Source organism: Onychostruthus taczanowskii, unplaced genomic scaffold (genome assembly GCF_017590055.1).
Source record: "Onychostruthus taczanowskii isolate IOZ18803 unplaced genomic scaffold, ASM1759005v1 scaffold44, whole genome shotgun sequence".
Lineage (NCBI taxonomy): Eukaryota > Metazoa > Chordata > Aves > Passeriformes > Passeridae > Onychostruthus > Onychostruthus taczanowskii.
In genome coordinates this window covers 591,539-609,733 of record NW_024501903.1, presented here as the reverse complement: position 1 = coordinate 609,733, position 18,195 = coordinate 591,539, and the positions used below count along the sequence as shown (strand labels likewise).

The window sequence follows — 18,195 nt, the reverse complement described above, 5'->3', positions numbered from 1 at the left end:
ATTACTTAAGCTGGACCTGAGTCCAGCCAATCCCCCAGGAGGTGAATATGTTCAGGCCCTGACATTGTTCTGTCAAGCCTGCTTGCAGCCATCTTGCACAGCAATGCTTGCTTCATGTTCCTCTGCCAGACAGCAAAGCTGTGTATATGGCAGGTTGGAAGTACAACACAAGTCTTGTGGCCTAGGTAAAGATAAGAAGTCTTAACCTTTTAAGTCAGCTATTTGAATTGTCAAGCATTCTATTATCTGTAGTGGCTGGGGGGAAAAAAAAAAAAAAAAAGACATTTTTTCAGCTCTAGGACCAAAGCTTGTACCTTATTTTTGTAAATAGGATGGGTATGTTGTATAGGTCAGGGAGAAGAAGGTAGCATTTTACCCTTAAGCTGTGGTGGAGCTTCTCAGACCTTTCAGTAGGTACTTGCAGCAGAAAGAGTTAAAAAGCCTAAAAGGGTCTCTCCAGAGCAGAATTTTCAGATGAAGTTCACCTAAGGGAAGTGCTGGGATATATTCCTGTTTGTGCATAAAGAAGCACAGAAGACTGGAAAACAGTTCATGGAGGAGAGCTTAGTCATGTGTGGGGATCTTCCCAGGCCCCATGCCTTTCCTCACAGCAAGACTTGCTAGAATGCACAGCTTGGTGAGTCCTGTGCAAGTTTTCCCTTTTTTCCTATCGGGAGACAGATTGTAGCACGTGGAAAGAATCAGGAAACGAGTGTCAAAGGGAAGATCCCAGTTTTGTCTGGTTTTTGGTTGTCAATACTTCTGTGGGAGCTGTAGTTGAGGTGGGATGTGTGTATTTCCCTGCCCCTTCTCCCATTAATTATGTTTTGTGTTCTGTGACTTTGTGTCTCAGAGCCATGCAGCAACTGTTCTTAACACAGGCACACAATATGGAATGCAGACACAAACGTGCCAGATTTCACAAAGCCTTGATGCTGTGTTGGGACTCCTGAAGAATTGGAGAAGAAGGGCTGTACATTGGAGGAAATCAAACGAAAACCAAACAGGAAACCAAAACCCTCAAAGTCTTCCTGAGCTTTGATAATGAGGTAAAAGAATCTGAATCTGAAGTCATCCTGCTAAATCAGCATAAACCTACAAGGTTCTAGGAGGAAGAACAAGGGGGCTGTTAATGTATATAAGCAGAGCACTGTGGCCCAAGTGGTTAACACACATTGTAATGCCTCCAGGTCTAGGTAGTCTGATGAGTGTTCATTACGTTATGTGAGCAATAGACTCTTGCTCTGGAGACTGTTACTGATCTTTTTTTCTCAAGACAATAGCTCTGTCCATGCTAATAGTCAGGGAAAGCACATTGCAGGATGACAGCTTAATTTTGCCACCTGCCATTACCTATAGTTGTATGTCCCCATCCAGGAGCTGGGGCCATGATGGATGTTCCTGGAAGCTGAGCATAGGAAGATCAGCCAGCAACAGCTGGACTGTGTAGTGGCTCCTGACCAGAGCTATGTTTGCCAGTCACTGTTGGGATCCTGGGGTGCACTCCTTGCATCATTTGTGTTTGGGGCAGGCCAGGCAGGTAGCTTGCAATGAATGGCCTGCTCTCCCTTTTCTTTCCCAGGCGTTGTAGGATGGCAGCTCCTGCATGTTGAGGTAGAGGCAGCTTTCAAGCCTTGAAGCAGTCTGAAGAGGCATTCCCTAAAAGAGGGAGCCGCCTGTAACTTGCAGCCTTTTTGTCGAGCCTTGTGTGTTAGGCATGTTCAGAGGTGGGGCGCTCCCTGCCCTCCCAAGCCTGGTCTGCGAGCCTGGCTGGGCTGGTGACACCCGCGAGCAGACGCCGAGTTCATCTCACCCGTGGCCGTGTGCTGCCATCTGCTGCCGAATCCCTTTGTTGCGGGCTTTCCCGCAATCCCTGGGCTCCGTCTCCAGGGTCTGGCTGGGCGCCAGAGGGAGAGGGAGAGGGTGGCAGATGGGATGCAAGCAGACATCACCTGAGACCTGGCTAGCCCTGGGGGGGTGCTCTCTGAAAAGAAATCGTAGCTGGTGATTTGTAGTTTGATAGTTTAGCAATGATGGAGCTGGTGTTTCCAAATGTAGCCGTGTCCTGCTATTCTGCTGCCCTCTGTGCTTCAGTGCCCTCCTGCACAAACACGGTAATGTAGGGCTTGGAACTGAGCCGTGCCAGGGCAGGCACACATCCCCTCTTGTGTCTGTTATGGATGTCTGTTGTCTTTAAGAAAACTAGGAGTTCCATTCCTTTGGGCCTAACTTTAAAGTGGTGGCTAAGCACTTGTTCATGAGTCCATGTTTATGGTGTTAAGCAAACTGTTCAAAGATGTGTGAGGTGCTCTGTTGGTAGTGCTACTCAAACCGTCCTTTTGACTAGCTGGCAGGGACAAGGAGCTGGATTCAAGTGAGAGGGAAGGGGTAGGAGAGCATTTTCTTTGGAGAATATATGCTAAGTGGGTATAGGTACAGCTGTATGTCTGGCCCAGACTTAGGCGCTGCTGTCACCAGTACCTAAAGCTGAAGTCAATACCATGGGTGCTTGGAAATCACTCTTTTTTGGGGTAGAAAAACAGGAAAAGCCCTTAAGTGATACATCCCATACAGAAACAGTGTTACTGTAAGCTGATAATGTGTCCTGGTAACCTGGTTTAGCCCCAGAAGTAGTCCTGATTTGAGCAAGGTTTGAACAAGATACCTCCAGTCTGAAGTATTTCCTAGCACAACTTTTGTGCTCAGCTGTGGTGTGGTGGTCCCATGCTGGGCAGCAGTGTGGTGAGATGTCTGACCTGGGGAGTTGGTCAGTGAAAAGGAACGCTGAGATCTGACAGTCATCCTTCACCTCAGAAAGGGCAGAGGCTCTGCAAAGAGCAGGATGGTGTGCTGAGCCTGTCCTGTCCAGTCTTAAAATGCTAAATAGGCAAATAACTGTGATCTAGAGGCAGAGTCTGAGACACACTGAGGAGCACTTTGCCCTCTTTGTCAGTCCCAGCCGGCAGGGAGTCAGCAGCAGGGGCCCTTTGGCCTCTGGGTCAGTGCCAGCTCTGTGCTGGAGGCTGGCACCCTAGAGTGCCATTTGCCCACCCTTTGCTTCCTTTTGCTGACTTCAGTGTCCTGGCATGGTAAAAGTGGGTGACACAGGGGCCTGGAGAGTGGGCTCTTAAAAAAAATTGCCTTTCCCCCTCTGATGGTGTTGACATCTGTGTCATGAGGAGGTTCCTGCATATGGTTGAACCCCAAAGCTTGGGGCCTCCCTGCCTGGCATTAAAACTTTGCCATCATGTTTCATTGATGAGGTGCCAAGGAGTGTTTGGTTGAGCTGACTGTACTCCCTGGATTTAGTTCAGCTTTCTATGGCTGTTTCCAGATGGCTTTTGCTTTGTCCCATTCTGACTGGACACCTGGAGGCAGGTGATGTCCCATCACCTCGCTGCTGGCCGTCACAAGCTGGGCTGGGAGGCTGCAGGGCCATTGGCTACAGGGTAAGGGGCAGCAGAGGTCACTTGTAGTCTTCCTGATAAATGCAACCTTGAGGATAGGAGGGGGTGAGGGAGTTCTGCAGGGCCAGGGAGGTTTGTGCTGCTATTCCAGTACCACCTGCTTGGACAGCCTAACCAGTACAGCTCACCCCAGAACCTCCCTATGAGAATATTTTTTTACTACATTCCACTTACATGCATGCAGAGGATGTGGAGGGAAACAGTTTAAGTTCCAATAGGAGTGGCCCTAATGTTACAGCATGAGTCTGGGTGACAGCTCCATACTTGCTTGGTCACTGTGGTTGTTTTCCATTTTTTAGCTTTTCTTTCCATTCCCCCTTGAAGAAAGGGAGATCATGTGCATTCACCTCACTGGGCAGAGAGTAGCCAAACAGAATTCAAGGCTGTGGAGATCTGTGCGATCCTTAGAACTGGAAATGAAGCATGAAGAATTGCTTCTGTGGACAGGTGTTATGTGGCTACAACTTGTCCGTGTGGATTCCATATGCCCACTCTAAGAAGATATACTCCACAGCCCCACTTCTGAAAACAGGCCACTGGGGTCTGAGCAAGACTTGGGTCTGGCCCAGATTTGAAGTCAAGATATGGTGCTGTGGCAGGCAACTGCAGTATCTGGTTCTAATCTCCAACAAAGTCTTGAGACTTATGACTCAGATCCAAAAGAGGAAGGAGACAAAGGTGAAGTGTTCCCAGTAATGGCATAAAACAAAGCTCTGAGGTAACTGCAGCTGAATGTGGTCTCTGTTGGCTTTGATTTGGTAATTTGTTAATTGGGGGAAATAAATAAATAAAACATATCTTTGCTCTTCTGAATAAAATCTTCTGTTAATGCTACATGTAAAGAGGCAGACTGGGGCTTCTTGTCTCTTTGAAGATCCTCTGGATCATGTTCTTCCTTCTCTTATTCCTTCCCTTACACCTGAGGGATTTTGGTAACCTATCAACACACTAGAGTGAGCACATGACTTTCCCTTTGCAATTCACACTGAGTTTGAGCTCCCTCAGCTCAGGTAACTTTGGGACATGATCTCTCCTGCTTGAAACTCTCAGCACGTACTAAAATTTGGCAGGGATGTGGCCAGGGGAGAAATACATCCCTGTTTTAGGGAGGAACATTTTATCACTCCTACTTTTCTTTCGTTCCCCTGTGTTGTGCATGGTACTGTAACCACAGCGTTGTCTTTCTGCTGACTCAGGCCTGCCTGTGGTGAGGTGCTGCCACCTGCCAGAAACTTGTGTGGCTTTACAGTGCTACCTTCTGTTAAATTCATCCCACTCATGGCTCTCACTCCCCTTTTCCACTGTCCATTCAGTACTTCCCTGTTTCCTCTTCACCCCTGGATGCTCAAATGTCTTTTTCCTGTGCTTTCACAGCTCCGTAGAAGCCATTTTTTTACTTGGTCTCTTAGCAACCTGTATGGAGCCCTGGTTCACCTTGTATCATTAGAGGGGTTGACTGCCTTCCAGAGGAGGTCTCTTCTCCCTGCAGCTCTGCCCAGTGTCAGCCTTGGCTGAGAAGGGCATAGGGTGCCTTTCTCTCAGATCCCAGGAGGCTGCTGTGCTCCCACACTGTCCCCTGGAGCAGTATGAACTGCAGCATCCTACCCCTCCCCTCCCTTCCCTAAGCAGTTCCATGCAGCAGGGTACACAATGGGATTACCTATTGCTAGACTCTCTCTAACCAGCCAAATCCCTCAGGTGCCCTCAAGGAACTCTTGCTGCCTGAATCTCTTTGATCTGTTATCTGACATCCCTTATTAACTGTTCAGCGTCAGGCCTTGGGTCCCCATTCTCCATGTTCCAGTGCCTTTTAATGCTCTTCCCTTGGCTGCTCTGCTCCATAGCCTTAATCCCCAAAAAGGTGGTGTGGAGAGGGAAGACCAAGAAGGTGGCATATATTCACTTCTGATGCTCTTCTCACCTAGGTGCAGGGATATAAAGCCTGGATTTGGTTTAGGCTTTTATCTAAGTGTCTTGGAAGTCTGTGCTATCTACAAGTGCCATAAGAGTAGGTGATGCCAGGACTGTAGGCAAAGACCCACAACAGGCAGGATTTCTTTACAAGAGTTACAGTGACTCTCCCCAAAGTCCATCATACTTACACGCATCTCCATCCATTAATTCTTTTGTTATATTAACTTGACCACTAGAGGTGTCAAACCTTTAACTTCCTAAATCTCTCTGAGACTTCTCCCCTTCTCCTTCTTTGGTATGTTCCCTGCCAGTCTGGGATTTGCTGATTAAATGATAGTTTAAGGCAAAAGGTGTCCTACTGATATTAGTAACTGTTTCACCTTTGAATCTCCTGAGAATCCCTGGGACCATCTTGCCCAGGCTGCTAATTCCGTACATTTTGCACAATCAATATTTTATTTTGGACAGATCCTTTGGTTTAGTCCTCCACAAACCAGGGTTCTTGCGTGAGAATTTCACCTATTCCACTGTGACAAATAATTAATTTATCTTTGTTTTGATGTGCTTGTTCTCTCTGACTGCTTATTTTATACCCTGCTCTTAAGTTGCCCTCAAGGCAGTATATCAAATATAAAGGGTTCAAGGAAGTTCTGACACCTTTGCTTTGTTATGGTTCTGCACTTACTGGAGGTCATGCTCGTTTCAATTTTCCTCATTCGGCTGCAAGGTCGCTTCCTGAAAAATGCATATTGATAATCCCTTTAGGAAATTATTTTAGTCATGTCAGCTTCATTTTGCCTTTTGTCATATCTTCTAAAGAGGGTTTAGTTATTTGGGTGGCCAATGTGATGTCCCTGTGTAACCTCCATGTCACTTCTGATGACTCACAGCCTTCAGCTCAATTCTCTCAGCTGCCCTTCTGTATTCAAACTGGCTTGTAAGAAGTGTGTCATTTCCCTGCAGCTTCCACCACAGCTGTGGTCAATTTAAAAATGGGATTTCTATTGCAATGTGTGGGGTCACAGCTTTAGGAATCCAGTCCTACTCTTTGCCTATAAATTTGAATTTAACTCCTCAGGTTCAGCTGGATTTTCAAAAGAAGTAAGGCATGTGCAATGGCACAGTTTCATCTGCTCACATGGATCTGCTTGCTAAATTGGGTGATGCTGGCTGTGGGGTGAAAGGCTAAGATACCACCTTATTCAAACCTCACTGACAGGTAGGGGAGAAAGAGCTTTAGTGGCTCTGCTGCCTTCTCTTTAGGTCAAGGACAAAGGGTGGCCATGGATCTTGCAGAGCTATCAGCAGCTGGAGCGTGAGTAAGGAGGGGAAGCAGAACTGTGAGAGTCCCAGAAAGAAGCTGGGGCTTGTGAGGCACGTGGGGCTGAGAGCATGGGAGGCACTTGGCAGTGTGGGGTAGGGCTGAGCTGAAAGACATCTGTGGGGAAACACAGGTATTTGTGGGAGGACAAGGGAGTGAGCAGAACACAGGAAGAGGGGGAATGAAGTTACTGAGGAAGAGCAGTGAGAATGCAAGGGAGCAAAGCATGAGTTTTGGGGGTTTTTAAGCAAGATTTTTGTTAAAACTTATTTTTTCAGCACCACATCTGCAGGGTCCAGTTGTTTCTATCTCCCACTCATTCACATGCCATCAGTATATATGAAATTCAAAGGACAAATTTTTCCCTCAGGAATATCACGTGATTTTTGTTACACATTGGCTCAGCACTGCATGCCATGCAAGTATGATTCAGGGTTGAATTTTGATAACAAGCAACAACTCTGATGGCTGACAGAGAAGAACTGAGCTGTCTATTGATGTTTCGGTGCAGTCTAATGTAATCTAATAAAAAGAGCAGCTAGAGCCTGAATTTGCATTTGAAATGCCTCAGCTGTGTTTGGAGATGCGTTTCAGTGGAAAAAGCTCATGAAGCTGCTCTGTAACTTCCTTCTCTGTCTGCTGGTTTTGTTTCCTGTTTCTTCGCAGTGGAAATCTTGAAACCCTGCAAGGAAGTAAGCGTTTTTCCCATGAGACTGGGTCTGCTGAGGCTTGGGTGGGGACAGGGGGAAGCATGCAGAGAGTTGCTCAGAATTCTCAACTTCAATTCTCTGAAATTTGAGGGCTTAACTAGATTTCAGCAGAGACTTAGGGAGGCTTAATTCCAGTGAGAGGGCCAAGACTGAAGACAAAGGGTAGTGTTGGAAGGATGTTGGAAAGAGAAGCAGGCAGTATTCTTGCTTGAGGGACCAGGTTTCTCTTCTGTAGCTGTTCTTATTCTTGTGTGAAAGTCACCTTCTTTCTACACAATATGTAAAGGAGAAGTAAAGTTAGCTCAGGACACACAAGACGCAAAGAAGATCCTTGGTAAAAACATCCAGTTACTGCCTCACTCTGCTTAGGGGCAGTTCTCCATAAACTGTGTTCAGATTCCCTTTATCTTCTGCCACATTGTTGTTCTCTGTTGTCTGGTGAATGTTCTTCCTTCTACTGCCCTATCTCAGCTCCAGCTTTGCTCTGGTTACCCTCTGTGCTCTCTGGATGTTCTGTGAGCATCTCATTCTGCTCTGCCTTAAGGGAATTCCAGGTAGCCACACTAACCAGCTTCTTCCTTCTGGTTGTTTTGGAGACCTTATTGTGGCTTTTTTCAGGCTTTTACAGGGGACTTATAAGAAAGATGGAGAGAGGCCTTTTAATGGAACTGGTAGTGGTAGGATAAGGGGTCATAGATTTAAACTGAAAAAGCCAGATCTAGATTAGCTATAAGGAAGAAATCATTTACAATGAGGGTGCTGAGATGCTGAAACAGATTGCCCAGAGAAGTTGCAGATTCCCCTTAATTGAAAATGTTTAGGGCCAGGTTGGAAGGGGCTTTGAGCAGCCTGAAGATGTCCTTGCCCATGGCAGGTAGGCTGGAGAAGATAGTCTTTGAAGGTCCCTTCCAACCCAAACCTTAGTCCTATCTGCTGACTGAACCCTCCCCACCCTGCCTGACTTATTGGCCTCTGTTCCCAGAAGTATTCCTGATTTAGAATGTACCTCAGCAGCCATTTCCCTTGTCTCCTTTCAAGATCTGCTCCAGCTTGAAATCAGACTAAGCACTGACATTTTGCTCAAGGTAATATCAGAGGTTTTTACCAGAAAGCAGATAAGGGAGATAAATGACAGTGTTGGAAAAATAGCAGAAAACTGTAAACCATCCCTTTTCAGCCTCTGAAATGGAGCCTGAAGCAAGCACTGCTCTGAACTTCCACAAGCTGTGAATCAGGTTTTAACAGAAAAGTTTCTGTGTGTACTCTTCCCAGCAATCTCTCAGACCATCAACATATGTTTTTTAAAATTCCACTTTGCTTGTTCTCCTCTCTGACTCCCACTTGATCCTTCTATTTCTTCATGGATATATCAACTTTCTGATTATTTTTATTGCTCTAAGGCTGCAACTCCTCAGTCTCACTTCTACAGGAACATTTCCTAGTCTGAGATTTGTTCTAGGGCTAGCTTCCAGCTGGGCTGACTTTGAAGAATGAGACATAGCTGTGACATTTGATGTAACAAATGCAGTTTAACCACAAGGGGCAAATAGGGCAGAATGCATTTTGTTCTGGACTGCAGGTTAAACTGGGCTAGGACCTGTGATAGCTGCAAATGTGAGAGCAATGGTAGAATTACTAACGGACAAAGAAACACATGAAAATATGGGGAGATAGTTAAGAAAGAAAGTTGAAAAGAGGAAAAAACCCTATAAATTTCTTGAAAAGGAAGCCTATCAGCTGAGAATCTGATATGAGGAAGGAGTGCAACTTCCTTTTCAGTTGTTAGGTTCTCATTTTTCTTTTATGTCTCAAAATCTTCCATGATGCCAGGGCTGATTTCCTGGGCTAAGAAACTGAAGATCTCTTTGGAGCATTTCTGAGCTCTCAGGAATTCTCGGGTTATCACCAGTGCTTCCAGTGTTCAGCACAGCCTTCTTTGATGGGTAGAGGGTGAATGAATGGATGGAAAAGGCTCAGTAACCTATTCCTGTCACCCTCTGGAAACAAGTATCTAAAAGACCCACCTTTTACGTGGCAAAACTAAGGACAGGGTCACACTACGATTAAATGGCATCAGAAATCACCTATGCTGAGGTGAAGTTCAAAAATGAATCGCCGGCTCCAGTGGTCAAAGGTAAGGAATGAATGGGTTATTTGGGAGAAAGGGAGCTGGGGGGAGCAGGGCTGAAGAAGATTTTTCCTTCTGTGACTTTGGTTTCTACCTGATCTTGATGGATTGGTAAGAAAAAGGAGCTAAACGATCAGGAGACTGAAGGAGTTTTGAAATAAGAGTCTTGAGGAACATCTCCAAGAGGAAAGACGAATGGGAGTTGCAACATGAACAACTGCCGGGAGCACAGACAGTAGGTTTCAAATGAGCATTCATTAAGGAGCCTGTTTGGGCTCCCTCAGTACCCTACATGTTATGTAGTCTTGAAAGAGTAATTTTTTGGACCATGCTGAGTACAACAGTAGAGACTATGGTTTATTACAAACAATCTGATCTGTCACAAATGTGGATGGGCTCCCAAAGCAGCAAATAAGCCCAAGTCCTGGCTGCTCTTGCCTCTGAGTGAGACTACAGATTGGTGCTTGTGGAGAGGGTAGGAGAATCAACATGCCTGCTTATAGTAGAGCAGTCAGTTGTACTCTGCAGCTTCATGAGAAGTGGTACTGGCTGCAGAAACATAGCCCCATTGTCCATGGCAGACTGGGAAAAGGCTCTTGGAGAAGAGAGACCCAAAACTTAAACACTCTGAAATATAGAGAAGAAGAATTATTTAAGATCTGGAGGGAGATCCAAATCTGTTATTGATGTCTGCCACTCCTGAAAAACATTTAATGCACCAAACAAACAAATTATTTTTTCCTATTAAAAATTACAGTGATAAAATGGTTCTTTTACCAGACTTGGTGCAAATTTAAGGTATTTTCTGGTTAATATGTACTCTGTAGTCATTATTCCACAAGTAGAAACCCATAGAGATGTTCTATGTAAGGCTGCTTTTGCCTGACCTGCCTACACAACAGCAGGTTCTAGGGCAGGAAATATATGTGTGCATAAATCAATAAATAATATTTTTTTAAATGAAATAAATAATTACTGCTGTCTAAGGATATATAGTAGCTTGCCTATTTACAGCTTTATCTCAGTTTTACAATCCCAAACAGAGCAGGCATCAGCTCCAAGTTATACTTTTCTTGCTCTGAGGCATGAGTCATGGAAATAAATAGTGTACATAGTCCTGTCTGTCTTGAAAGCTCACTGTTTTCAGTGCACCAAGATTAGTTGGTTCTGGATGTAGTTAGCATTTCCACTGTGGTGAGGTGCGGGTGGTGAAGTTCCCCATTGTGTTCCAAATTAGTATTCCAAAGACATCAAGTCTGTTGTGTTGTGATCGTGCTGGACATGTTACAGAGCACAGACCAGCTGTGGAAAGCATTTTGTAGGGAGTTCAACCCATCAAGAGTGCACGAGATTACTGCACTTCAGTTGTGTTGCCGAGGTGCACAGCATGCAGTGCTCTCTGTGCCACCCGGCTCTGACTGGGCACAGGCTGAACAATCTCTGGATGTGCTGCATATCAAAAAAATCAGTTGGATTGGTTAGAGCTATTTCTGAAGTAGGTGGTTCAACTCCAGCTCTTGAGGGGGCTCCTTGTTTTCACTAAGGCAAAAGCTGGCTAGAAAAACATTATTTGACTGGAGAAACCTGGACCTTCTCTGTCCACACATATTTTCTCTCCAGATTATGAAAGATCATGCCTTTTCCTCTGCTGTGGCAGTCTCTCCCAAGCCTTTGGGAAGTAGTCAGAAGGCTTCCACAAAGAGCAGGTTTCTTACAGTCTTGCTTACTAGGCGTGTCTGGCATGCACACTTGGCTGCTGACAGACCTGGGAGCTTCATAGTGAACAATGAATGAAGGCTCTCTAAATCTTATCTTTAATAGTAGTCTCTCCCAAAGTTTCTTTACTCCTGCCCTGCAGTGAGTGCTGCTGTCTCTTTACCCTCCTATTTGCCCTGGCTTCTGTACCTGCCACAAGCTAGAACAATCCCTTAATGCGTGTTTGCTTCTCCTTCCCTGTGTCCCACTCTCCTGCCTGCTCCCAAACCTCCTCAGTACTGGCAATATCCCTCTAGACAAAAGCAAGGTCCTGGCAAATCTTAATCTGAGTATTTTACTCAGGCTTCCGGACACAGCCCTCTGTTCTCCCCAAGTATCCAGCCTAGCACAACCTAGTTTTATTACAGCAAATCTTTGAATCCTGACTTGGAAAGCAGAGATGGAAGGAAAAATATATATTTCAGTGACGTGTGATCATAGCCTTACACAATCCTCACTCAGATTACACCAATCTTCTGCACAGGAAGTTTAAAAAGCTAAAGGAACTGAAGAAGACAGGAAAAGTTTTCTGGGAAGAAGTCAACATGAATTCTTCCCTTATGTCTTAAGTATCACGGTTTGAGCAATGTTGCATTTAGCAGTTTTGGGCTTAATCTAGAAAGACATCGTTTCACTATAGTTTTTGAGGCCCTGTGAAGGGTTCACCTCCAAACACCAACAGTTATCATTGTTGGCTCACTGGCTGGGCTGGGAACACACTCACTGAATTTGACTTTTCTCCAGAAACCACAGACATTCCCTGCTCTGTCCCAGTCTGTCCTTCTCCCAAACCTTGTAACTTCCACGTCAGAAATGAAATTCTTTTTTTTTTTTCTTTTGAGGAGCTCTCCCTTGAGTATCCTTGGTATGTGGACTGTGGAGTGACAGACCCATAGTTGACTGTAGTGTTTTGTTTGTTGTGTTTCTGTCACTTTTAGGACCCCCTGAGACAAAGAAGCCTGAGCAACATCCCCAGAAGTACCCACTCTGGCTGCCATGGTTGATCTCACTGCTGCTTCTCTTGGTGTGCATTGCCCTTGTTGTCGTCCTTCTTGGTGAGTATGTGCAAGGAGATTACAAGGGAGAGGTCTGGGGGGAGAAAAGAAGAGAAGCCATGCTTCATGGTTGTCTGGGCTTTGTGTAAGGTCTCAGGTTTTCCTGCCCTGACTTTGTATATGTCTGCATGCATCCCCCAAATTTTCCACTGTTTACCCCGAGGCCTCGTCAGTATGCCCAGATTGCACATTCCAATCTTGCATGGTCTTTTTGAAAGTGTAGAACAATTCTCTACCCTCATTCCCCACAAAAAGAACTCAGTTACATTTGACACATGGGAAAAAGTGGAGACAGAGGCACAAGTGTCTATACAAGCAGCTGAATCTGCACTTAGGCTCTCTAAGGTACTTGGATATGCTTTGTGTCCTAGTGGAAAAAATGGCTTCTCATAGTCCTGGCATTTCCAGGATTAGCTGCATTGTGCAGTTAATTAACTCTCACAACTTTTTAGGGTTGATTGCAGAATAGTTCATTAGAGGTTATTCCTGTGCATTCTGTTTGTAAAGGTTGTGATCACTATGTCATTCTCATTTCTATTAAAGATAATTCACGGCATGTTTGCACAAATTGCCAATAACCACAATGGATTCTGGAAGGGGCATCTTATTACAAAAAATCACTGTCTTTCCTTTTGCTGCCATTAGCATCTGATTCCCTGACATTTGTACTGCTTTGTTCCTAAATGTATAACCTTTCATGGTACTCAGGCGAATGGTTGGGGAGTTGTAGGCTGGGATGTTAGCATCTGATACCTTCTGATACACATGGAAGGTTTAATTTTTAGTGAAATTTTACTTATCCAAGTTAATTGACACTACACAGGATTTTGGTTTAGCATAGCAATACAGCATTTAAAGGAAACACCAATACAAATTGCATGCAGCTGAGAGTGGCCACTGCAATGCACAGGTGGATCACAATACGAACATGATTTTTAAAATTGCTGATCATACAAGCACGGAATGATAGAATCATTAATCTTGGAAAAGACAGCTCAGTCTGTCTTTTAACTGGTAAGCAGTTTAACAGTAGTTAAACTGCTAACCAACCACTGCCAAGTCCACCACTAAAACATCCAGGTGCCACATCTACTTGTCTTTTGAGCACTACCGGGAATGGTGACTCCAACGCTTCCCTGGGCAGCCTGTTCCAATGCTTGGCCACCTTTTAGTGAGAAGAAGCTTTTACTAATATCCAATGTAAATCTTTCCTGGCACAACTTCAGACCATTTCCTCTTGTCCTGTTTGTTGTTACCTGGGAGAAGGGTCTGACCCCCACCTGGCTACAACCTCCTTTCAGGGAGTTGTAGAGAGCGATAAGGTCACCCATGAGCATCCTTTTCTTCAGGATAAACACCACCAGCTCCTTCAGCTGCTCCTCAGAGGACTTGTGATCCAGACCCATTCCCAGGGCCCATGCCCTTCTCTGGACATGCTCCAACACTTCAATATCCTCATTATGAGGGGCCAAACATAGTTCTGCAGTATGCTCCACATCAAGATATTGAATGTCCCCAAATACCAAGAAAAAATAGGGGAGTTAAAGCCAGATCAGGCCCATTGCTTTCTTCAGGTAAGTTTTTGTTAGTCATTCAGATTCTCATGCCATTTTTTGTTAAGGTACTGACTTGTGCTGTGCTGGTTTGGCTAACTAGGAAGACGATGCCCTTTTTGATCTCTGAGGGAATGAACACTTCCACACCTGCTCACTTCCCTCAGCTGAACAAAACTAAAAGCCAAATTTTTTCTAATTTTTATCTTTGTGTAGAGATAGAGATACATTTATTGGCAACATGGGTGGTCAGCCAGGCATTGCCCTTGCCCATCTCCTCTGAGCCTTCTTCCATTACAGCCACTCACTAATCAGGCACTGGAACCACTAGGATTTGCTTTGCTCATAAGTGAAAATAGTTCTAAATTAAATGATTGATGAAAATAGGCATCTGGATAGTTAAGCACACCCTGATCAGCCTGCAATTCATAATCCTGAGTGTCTGAGTTACTAGGAAGTGCTTGGGATTGTGGCTGTGGCCTGTCAGCAAGAGTGCATTCTTCCCCACAAACTGGAGCCAGTAAGTCCTAGGGCTTTATGCTGCACCCTGGTTTCAGCAGCTCCAGCTGTAAGTGATTCCCTTCACCTGGACTGTGTGTTGCTGATGGAACAGGCCCAGCTGAGGGTGACTCCTCCAAATGCCTGTTGCTGTGCAGCTGAGGAAAGGACAAAGGGTGACAATGAGAGGCTGCTTTGTAGACTGGCAGCTGGGCTGTGGGTTTGTGCACGGCAGAGTGGCTGTGGCTGGGAGGGCTCACTCCTGCCGTGTGTGTGGCATGTGCCCAGTGGGATGTGCTTCCAGGGGTCCCTCTGCTGTCTGACCTGGCAGACGGTCTCTTTCTGGCCGGGAAGGCAGCTGTGCCACTGGTGTGGGCCAGGAGAGGCGACAGCTGGGACAATGCTTGCTGGGGAGATGGTGGCAGGAGAGTCAAGGGGCCAGAGATGCTGTGTGAGGAGCTGGGAGCAAGGGCTAATCCTGCTGCCTTTGCTCTCCCTTTGCAGTGCTTCCCTTGTGCCACAGCAGTGGCCAGCCCTCAGCCCTGCAGCAGCAGTTCTCGGAGTGGGAGTGCGACTCAGCGGTGCCACAAGGCACAGGTCAGTGCTCCCAATGGCCCCTCTTCCTTGGGGCTAAGGGCCTCAAGGAGGCTGTAGCAGGGCAAGTCAAACCACATCCCCAAGAGAGCTTTGGAGAGACCTGAGATTCCCTTACAAGGATTACCACAGCTTTGGGTACACAAAGCTCACTGGCCATACCCCAAAGCAATGGGAAGAAATGTCTGTACTATCCCTGTTTATTCAATCCCTTTCTGTCAGGAAAAGTCACTGAGCAGGACATGAGCATTGTCCCTGGGAAACCAGGATCTCTGCAATCACCATCTCTTGTTAGTAGCCTTCATCTCTCTGTCCTCTCCCTGCACAGACCGAGGCTGGACATGCTGCCCTAAGGGCTGGAGAAGGTTTCAAGGAAGCTGCTACTTCCTGTCCACTGATAAGTTGAGTTGTGATAAGAGTGCACAGAACTGCACTGGGATGGGGTCCCAACTGGTGGTGATCAACAGCAAGGCAGAGCAGGTAAGTGCCCAGGCCTCAGAGAGGGACCCAGCAGGCAGAGGCACAGTGCTGGGCCCTGGAGGGGTCTCAGAGCCCCTCCTTGTCCTGCAGGGAGGGGGACGGTCCTGTCTGCACCTCTGCAGCACCAGCCCCCTCTGCCACCTGCCCCACCCCACGGGGACTCCTGATGCCTCTGTGTGCTCAGTCCTGCCCCTCATGGACATTACACTTTCTCTCTGATTGCCAGGAATTTCTCTCTGAGCAAACAAAACAAACTCCAAAAAGAATGAATGTCTACATTGGTCTGTTTGAGAACAAGGTGGGCCAGTGGCAGTGGGTGGACAAGACTCCATACAATGTGACAGCAGCGTGAGTATCTCTGGATGAAGAATGTTTGGTGTGACTCCTGGTAGGGAAACAAAGTATGGAAGATGCAGGTGCATGAGAGAGGGTTGTCACTCTGCTTCCTTGTGGGAGATCAAAGATACAGCAGGAGAGGGCTGTGTAGGACACCAGGTTCACCTGGCCCCATCTGTGCTGGATATTTGTTATGAAATATCTACCTGTGACATGTGAAATCATTGCAGTAGGTGTAGAAAAAGCTGCATCTTGCTATCAGCAAGAGCCCTTAATACATGCCTGGCATTGCCTGGCCTGCTCTGCACTTATATGCACAAAATGGCCTCTGCTGGAATGCAGGGAAAGAGATGGGGCACAGGGAGAGAGCACCAGGACTGTTCATGCTGTGCCTTCTTCTGGAGAACAAACTTGCCCTGGAGGCCAGCTCTGGCCTCTGCAGGGAGTGAGGTGCCTGGGGTGAGTGGTGGTGATCAGTTCCTCCCAGCAGGATGGAGCAGGGCCCTGTTGCGCTGGAAGGCTTTGGGAAGGAGGCAGGTTTCCATGTGACACTGGTGGCAGTGGGATATGGAGTGAGAGGAAGGGCACTGCTTCAGTCCATGAATCAGCATTGGGAATTTCTGTCTCTTCCCTTCAAGTCTTGAATCCCACAGTGGCCTTTTCCAGCAGTGCTTTACAGTGGTCCCTGAGGAGTAACAAGCCTGTCTGTGTCCCAGGTTCTGGCGAGAAGGAGAACCAAGTCCAGACTATGATGAGAACTGCACTGTAATCTATGTGCCTGAACCAACTTTCCACAACTGGAATGACGTCAAAGCAACTATGCTTCATCATCGAATTTGTGAAGCTGCAGCAGTATTTGTGTGATGGAAATACCCCTGTCCTGAGTAAAGCTGGGAGCATTGCTGGGAGGGGTCAGGAGCTCTGACACATCTTCACTGTGTGGGGTGGGACCATGTGTTTGTCGAAGTGAAATTAACTTTGTCCAGCATCCCCAGTGCGTGTGGTGGCTCAGGGAACACAGGGAGGCTCAGGCTCTTTGAAGCAGCTCCTGTGTTCTTGTGTCCTCTTCTCTCGGAGTGAGTCCAGGAGCCTCTGACTGAAAAGAGATGGACTTTTCCAGGAGGAAGACACTGGAATGGAAGGCAGATATCCAGAGATTCAATGTCCTTTGTCTCCTTGAGCAGAGCTGTTTGCTTCTTGTTGAATGACACACCAAATGTCCTCTAGCTGTACTGGTTGTGCTGAAAAAATTCTGAAAACTTAGACCAGATAAAATAGAATATCACACCAATCAAGAAATTCTCTGTACCCTGTTTCTGTATCTCTTTTTTCCCCCATATCTAAGCTGGAAAGCTAAAGACCTAGAATCACAGAATGGTTTGGGTTGTATGGAAACTGTAAGGATCAAGTTTCCAACCTCTAGGTCTTGAGCAGGGATCGCTTCCACTGGACCAGGTTGCTCAAAGCCCCATGCTGCCTGGCCTTGACCGCTTCCAGGGATGGGCGATGCACAGCCTCTCTGGGTAACCTGTGCCAGTGCCTCACCACCCTTACAGAAAAGAATTTCTTCCTGCTTTACACCTGCCCTCTTTCAGTTTAAAAACATTCCCCTTGGGCTTATGCACTAAATGCTCTTGTAAAAAGTTCCACTCCAGCCCTCTTGGAATCTTCTTGGAAGGCTGCTAAAAGACCAACTTGGAATCTGTTCTTTCCCATGCTGAACAATCCCAATTCTTTTAGCTGTGCTCCAGCCCTCTGTCTCTATCCTCATTGCCTTCATCTTTGTGGCCCTCCCTTTGGACTTGCTGCCACGGGAGAAACAATCCACACTGGGCCTTCAGATCCACCTGGAGGAAAAAGTCCTCTTCCTGACTCAGAGCGGATCCCAGGCAGCAGGCCTGAGGCAGCAGCAGCAGTCCTGGAAAGCCACATCCTCAGTGGTGCCTGGAATGGCATTGCCTGCCCAGGCCGGACCACGCTGCAGAGGAGGCTGACGAGACAGGGCTCCTGCTGCACATGCCATCTCATCCAGAACATCAGTGCCTATTGCATTGCCTTCATGTCCTGCTGTAGAGCATGGGACACCATGGATCTTCCTCTGCTCCATCTCTTCCCACTTCCTGCCTCCTGTGTCCTCGCTTCTCTTTCCTCAGGAAACACCAAGTGCCCAAGCCACCCTGAGGGAACAGTGTCAGCTCCCCACAGGGAATGCAATTGGTGTACAGCTCCTGTCTGTGAGCCTCTGTCCTACCTATGGAAGTGAATCCTCCCTCTGTGTGCCAGAGAGAGAGAGGAATTCTTTCTGGAGACAAGGTGCCCAGGAGATTTGGCTTCATAATCCAGGGGGAGCAGGTGTATGAACAGCAGTGCAGGTGCTGCAGGTG

The 18,195-nt window shown here is 46.7% G+C and overlaps 1 protein-coding gene across 2 annotated transcripts; it reads left to right on the top strand.

Moving 5' to 3' along the window:
• Nucleotides 1–345: 345 nt before the first annotated feature.
• LOC121340971 (C-type lectin domain family 4 member A-like) lies at nucleotides 346–18,154 on the top strand. Of its 2 annotated transcripts, XM_041414083.1 has the most exons (7): nucleotides 346–4,185; nucleotides 9,243–9,546; nucleotides 12,234–12,350; nucleotides 14,906–14,998; nucleotides 15,324–15,475; nucleotides 15,702–15,823; nucleotides 16,528–18,154. In XM_041414083.1, exons 2-7 carry the CDS (start codon nucleotides 9,480–9,482, stop codon nucleotides 16,673–16,675), a joined length of 699 nt encoding a protein of 232 aa, XP_041270017.1. In that variant the 5' UTR covers nucleotides 346–4,185; nucleotides 9,243–9,479; the 3' UTR covers nucleotides 16,676–18,154. The 2 variants fall into 2 exon arrangements, with proteins under 2 accessions (XP_041270017.1, XP_041270018.1); XM_041414084.1 differs by lacking the exons at nucleotides 346–4,185; nucleotides 9,243–9,546 and adding an exon at nucleotides 13,700–13,924 and having other exon boundaries at nucleotides 12,278–12,350.
• Nucleotides 18,155–18,195: the final 41 nt, after the last annotated feature.

What these genes read in the sequence shown, in the direction of transcription:
- LOC121340971 (XM_041414083.1), top strand. Translation starts at nt 9,480, where the DNA reads ATGGCATCAGAAATCACCTATGCTGAGGTGAAGTTCAAAAATGAATCG. An exon ending in AGCGGTGCCACAAGGCACAG is followed by an intron (nt 14,999 to 15,323) that starts GTCAGTGCTCCC and finishes CTCCCTGCACAG; the next exon opens with ACCGAGGCTGGACATGCTGC. An exon ending in CCATACAATGTGACAGCAGC is followed by an intron (nt 15,824 to 16,527) that starts GTGAGTATCTCT and finishes TCTGTGTCCCAG; the next exon opens with GTTCTGGCGAGAAGGAGAAC.